The sequence below is a fragment of the Thamnophis sirtalis genome, unplaced genomic scaffold, assembly GCF_051295495.1.
Source record: "Thamnophis sirtalis isolate CommonGarterSnake01/CBP01778 unplaced genomic scaffold, rThaSir2_p1.2 scaffold_11, whole genome shotgun sequence".
In the NCBI taxonomy this organism is placed as follows: domain Eukaryota; kingdom Metazoa; phylum Chordata; class Lepidosauria; order Squamata; family Natricidae; genus Thamnophis; species Thamnophis sirtalis.
Genome location: NW_028261391.1, coordinates 8,815,213 through 8,821,375, shown reverse-complemented (window position 1 = coordinate 8,821,375; position 6,163 = coordinate 8,815,213). Strand labels below are relative to the sequence as shown.

General features: G+C 40.1%; 1 protein-coding gene across 8 annotated transcripts in view; it reads right to left on the bottom strand.

The window, feature by feature from the left end:
- The window catches only part of MCF2L2 (MCF.2 cell line derived transforming sequence-like 2), a 196,788-nt gene that overhangs the window by 93,839 nt on the left and 96,786 nt on the right, over positions 1-6,163 (bottom strand). For all 8 annotated transcript variants that reach the window (XR_015697982.1, XM_087725167.1, XM_087725172.1 and 5 more), the window contains exons 14-15: positions 4,612-4,715; positions 2,711-2,799 (exon numbers count right to left, since the gene is read on the bottom strand). Coding sequence is in view for 7 of the 8 variants with exons in the window: in XM_087725167.1 (XP_087581293.1) it covers positions 2,711-2,799; positions 4,612-4,715 (193 nt within the window). In the remaining variant the exon portion in view is untranslated. The remainder of the gene's footprint in view (positions 1-2,710; positions 2,800-4,611; positions 4,716-6,163) is intronic.

Genomic DNA, 6,163 nt, shown 5'->3' with positions numbered 1-6,163 from the left:
ACACACAAACACACAGACACACAGAACTATTTTACAGGGGTCTTCAAATTTGGCAACTTTATGACTTTGTAAATTTCAGTTCCCAAAATTCCTCAGCCAGCATAGAATTCTGGGAGTTGAAATCCACAAGTCTTAAAGTTCTCTAAATTGGGCACCCCTGGATTATTACTCAAGCCATTTGCTCCCACCCTCAAAAGTAGCCTAAACATCTTTCTGTTCTCTCAGGCCTTGTGTAGGATGCTTATGGGATCTTACTGGTAATTTCTCATTAAAGGGAGTATGTTTGGCAAGACACATGGGGTTACATTTACAGTATTTATTTTTGTAGCATGGTGCCTTAATGACTAAACCGAACTGGCTTCTAGATTTTAAGATATTGTACTATTTTTAGTCTTCTTATTCGTAACCTAAGCCACCCAGAGTCATTTTGGAGTTGTGGGGCTATAAATCTTGTAAATAAAATAAAAGTAAATAAGTCTAGAGATTTTCCTCCGGAATAAATATGATTCCATACTACAAAACATGCCAAATATTTATGTATAGGAATAAAGAGGCATAAGAGTGTGTTTATATAGTAGCCCTGTTCTATAATCTAATACTTAATATATCTGGGGAAAAAGATTATATACAGTTACTTATGGATCACATTACACCTGGAACAATCAGAAATGTAATTTTTGCCAGCTCTGAATCCTCCATTAATTCATAAATGAATACAAAACACAGATTTGTATCAATAATTCTATCCAAGACTATCATCTAACATAGCTTAGTTGTCGTACATATTTATTTTGCAGTATTGTCTTTTTAAAAAGGAACAAGTTGTTGATTATTTAGATGAGTTAGATACAACTGCTAGTCTTGGGAGCTTATGAAATAGTCATGAATTAAGGACAGTGTATCAAAAAATCAATATAGATACAGGATTCTCTTCCATGTATGTAGTTATAAACAGACACAAATTCTTCAAGGTGTAAATTTTAGAGACCTCTACGATGGCAATTAAATAATGTGGAAATTGGATTAAGAGCATTTAAAAAATAGTTCCCGTTACAATAAGGAAGTGATTTATCAAATCGGTGTCCTCCGAATTCCATCTGCCGGCCAATGTCGGCTGGCAACTCCCCGGGGGAGGGCCTTCTCTGTGGCTGCTCCGGCCCGCTGGAACGATCTCCCCGTCGAGATCCAGACCCTTACCACCCTTCCGGCTTTCCGCAAAGCTACTAAGACCTGGTTGTTCCGGCAGGCCTGGGGCTGTTGAATCTTCCAGCCCCATCCGAGGTATGAATGTTGCCGTATTTTTAAATTGTTTGTCTTTTTACTTTTATTTTGTACCCCCCTTTCCCCCAGATTGTTAGCCGCCCTGAGACTCTCGGGAATAGGGCGGCATACAAATTAAATATACCTTAACCAAACCTTAACCAAATGACAAAATTCATTAATAGGGTCTGGAACTACCATAATATTGGAGGATCATTGAAATGGGAAAATATATTAATAACCATAATGATGTAAAAGTTCTCACTTAAATTATATTAATATATATGCATTCATATATACACACTGTGAAATACCATTCTCACTCAGTTGTGCATAACATTGTTTTTCCCTTAAAAATTAGGGAATTGGTTTTAAATTATTAGATACATCTTGGTTTCAGCAAAAAAAATTCCCCTCCCTAAAGATAAGCATTTAATAAAGGTAAACAAGGATTTATAAATACATATTTATGAATAAATATTCCTAAATATAAAATACATATTGATTTATAAACACACTATAAAGCAAAAATATGTATTTGATACAAACATAAATAAAATAGAAAATAAACCATATCTTATAATAAAATATTAATAAATGGTTTTTAGTGCACGCAAACATGTTTGAGATGAGATACTTCTGAATTTCCATATTATTCTAGAGAAAGCCTTTTTCGTCTATATTTTGCAAGACAGGCTTCTTGTCAATCCTTCATGCTAGGTGAAATAACTCCAGTCATGGGAGATCTGATTATTACATCTAAATCATTTTGGTTATTCTTCTCTGCATCTTTTTTTGCTCCATATTATTTTTTTTGAGATAGGTTCATGTTTTGGGTTCATACAAGGTCAAAGAAGCCTAGTTCATCCTTTTTACAAACAAAGTATAACACAGCATTATCTTCAAATCTTATGCTGGCGACCCAAGGAACTAGAAATGGAATAAAGGTGGTCCTTGACTTACGACCATAACTGGGACCAGAATGCCTTCTGTTAAGCAAGGCGATTATTAAGTGAGTCGCACCCAATTTTATGACCTCTTTGCTACAGTGCTCAATTGAATCACTGAGTTGTTAAGTGAATCAAGTGGTCATTAAGCGAAGGCAGCTTCCCCCCTTGACTTTGCTTGGCAGAGATAGCTAAGCTCACAAATTGCAACCACTGATACTGCCACATGCCCATTGCATTTTGATCATGTGACGGTGGAGATGCTGTAGCAGTTGTAAAAGCGAGGACCGGTTTTTTGGCCACTATTTTCAGCACCATTTGACTGGTCACTAAACAAATGGTAGGTTAAGGACTAACCTATATAATCCCACCTATGGTCGTGAAAATGCACACATTTCTGACACAATAGTAACACACCACTTCCTTGATCAGAATAATAGACGGATCCGGTTTTTTAAAAAAAATAAAAATAATCACCTTACTCAGAACAAGGAATTTCCTACCTTCTCCTAGTGGAAAGATTTTCTTCACTTTCACTTATTACCAAGGCTCTGCTGGAACCTCCCTGACTTGCTTCATGCATCACTTCAATCTGGATTATTATTTTTGGAAAACACAGGAACACAAAACAAAACGTTTTGAGATTCAGGGCTCCTTTATCTGCCCAGATGACAATTTCTAAATTTCCTATAAAAATGACATGGCCTGGAAACTCGCATCTTAAGAAACAAAAATGCAAAATCCTCCTGGTTTGGCTGACGATTTTGTTTTGACTCTAAAACTGGTCTTGTCATAGCCATCTTTATGCTACCTGATTCTTACTTGGCCGCGAACCTTTTATGAAAAATAACAGGAATTCAGTTATGTGTCATTAACTTTGAAGTCCAATGACACTTGAAAAATGTTCTAACCCCTGGACTTTCATGTGGCTGTCTATTAAATGATTTACTCCTCTTCCTCTGTTACTTCCTGTTTGTCTGGGAGTAGCAGAAATTGATATTAGGGACTACCTAGGATTAGGCACAACTGAACAACAACAAAAGGTTTAGTAGATCAAACCATTTAGCAATAGCAATTAGCAGTTAGACTTATATACCGCTTCATAGGGCTTTCAGCCCTCTCTAAGCGGTTTACAGAGTCAGCATATCGCCCCCACAGTCTGGGTCCTCATTTCACCCACCTTCGGAAGGATGGAAGGCTGAGTCAACCTTGAGCCGGTGAGATTAGAACCGCTGAACTGCAGATAACATCAGCTGAAGTGGCCTGCAGTACTGCACCCTAACCACTGCGCCACCTCGGCTCGTTTCTGACTGGAGGTTGATTTAATTATTATTATTTGATTCCTTTTGTTGGATATGTTTCCAAAGATTGTGGGGAACAAAGCTGCTGACCCAGCCATGTTCTATAACCGTGATGGCGAACCTATGCACCTGTGCCGGAAGTGGCACGCAGAACCATCTTTCAGGGCATGCCAGACGTTACCCGTTGCCCTTCCAGGTTCCCATACGCGCATGCACGCCGGCCAGCTGGTCTTCGCGCATGCATGCCTGCCAGAAACTGGAAGACCAGATGACCATTGCTGTAGAACTATTCTTCCGGTTTCTGGCGCTCCCGCGCATACGCGCTGAGGAGCTGCTTTTCCGGTTTCTGCTGCTCCCCCATGCGTGCGAGCGCTCCCATTTCACCAACCCTGTTCTATAAGATGAGCCTTCTGGGTATGTGTTTTGGAGGGTGGAAAACTGGTATATTACATTCTGCAATGATTTGACCCGCCAGTTTTACTTCCACCACATCTCCACCAAAACCTTCTGAAACATGGCGCCACCAAAAATGGATGCTGTTACGTATTTACAGGTAGTCCTCAATTTACGACTGGTTCTTTAGCTACCATGCAAAGTTATGATGAACTTCCCCAAGTTCTACTTACAACTCTCCTTTGAAGTTCCAATGTCTGCTTCTTCCCCTCCCCCACAGTCACATGATCACATTTTGGGCCTTTGGAACTGGTCCACCTTTATGCGGTTTCTTGTGGTCATGTGACCATTTCTAGCAAAAAAAAAAACCAACCATTGGGTACAATGGGTTCAATTAACAACCACTGCAAAAAATGTTGCCAAATCCAGCGTGGTCATACGGTGATGTGCTTAATAACCGGCACGACTTATGACCATAATTCTGGGTTCAATTATGGTCATAACTTGAGGACTACCTGTATTACTACCCTTTTATGTCCATTGTTGGCAATAAAATCTTGTGAAGTGGGTGAGCAAAGTCTAGAAATTGGAAAAATAAAAAGCTGATTCCAGACTTCTTTAAATTGCTAAGGTTGAGAAACTGCTGTACTATGTGCAACGCCAGATACGCTCAATGGAAACTTAATTTCCAACTATCACAACTCTCTTACCTTAATTCCACCTTTAGCCTTCTTTACACTTTTCTTTTTTGACAAATCTGCATCAGAAATGGATTTTGGAGGGCTAGGAATTTCTGCTGATCTCCTGTTGGGAGCTGCAGGGGGGAAAAAAAAGATCAAATAAACAGAACTATCAAAAGATCAAAAATTGCCACACTGGATTTTCTGGTTGTGTTATCAGATGTCTGAGATAAAATTTATTCTAACTTAATTGTGCTGCCTATACAGTGGAACGTTCAAAACATGGAATGCTTTCCGTTCTTCCCCCTTTTTACTTACCATTAGTTGTGTTTATGCAACACAAACAATGTTTAAACTCTTCTGCAAGAACCCCACCCACGTGGTTATTTGGGGGTTTAATGTACAGCAGTCCTGGACTTACAACCATTCATTTAACAATGGTTCGAAGTTACAAAAGCTTTGGGGAAAAGGTGACTTATGGCCCATCCTCAAAGTTATAACCATCATACCACCACCTGAGGGTCATGTGATCATGATTTGGATGCTTGGCCACCAACTTGCATTTACAATGGAAGCATCAAAATGCTACCCTGGAAGTTAGCAGGTAATTTTAAAGGCAGTCTGATCTGGGAATTGCTTTCTTTCATGCATTCCAGCTACACTGTTTGCTAAAGCACAGCATTGGGGGTGGGGGCAGCATCCTCTATCCTTACCACTTTCTATAAAGGGACGATTGAAAGCATCCACTATTGTATCCACTGTTTGGTTTGGAGATATTTCGGACAGGAAGGCTGTGCAGAGTGGTGAGGACGGTAGAAAAGATTATTGAAAGTACACTTCTTTCTACCAAGAATATGGCACATAAGCTACGCTTGATCAGGGCAGGTGGTATTGTCAGGGATCCTCTCCATAACTGGTATCCTTTCTTATCTTCTGGGTGGAGTCTTCGGAGTATCCAAAGCAGAACAAATAGATTTCTTAATAGCTTTATACCATATAGTATAAAGCTGGTTAACTCTCAAGACTCTTTTTTAATATATGTTTGTTTTGTGTATGTGTGTTTGTATCTATCAGTGGTGGGTTCCAGATCCTGTTGCAACCAATATGGTGCAACGGGACCAGGCATCTACCACATGAACGCGCGCAGTGCATAAATGCGTACTTACCGCCCACGATGCTCCGTGACACCTGCGCGAAGCTCCAGCTGCTCGGTGGAGCATCACACAGGCGCCATATGTTTCATTTCATTTTTCTTTTTTTTTCATTTTTTTTCAGTTCTGTGCACAGAAGGCCTGAACAGCTCAATACAGGCAAGGAGCGCGGGTGGTCGTACGCTCTGGAGGGCCCACCCGCCCACCATAAAGGAACGGTACCAGGTGCTCCCAGCAGGCACCGGTACACCCGTATCGGTTGTATCCCACCACTGATTGATATATATAAGGGTATGGCTAGCTGATGAGAGCTAAATAGCTTGAAATAGATCTATACTAGGACTATTAACCACTAGGCCTGTGGCTTAGTGGTTAATACATCTGCCTAATATGCAATACAGCCCAGGTTCGAATCCCAGTAAGGGTATGGC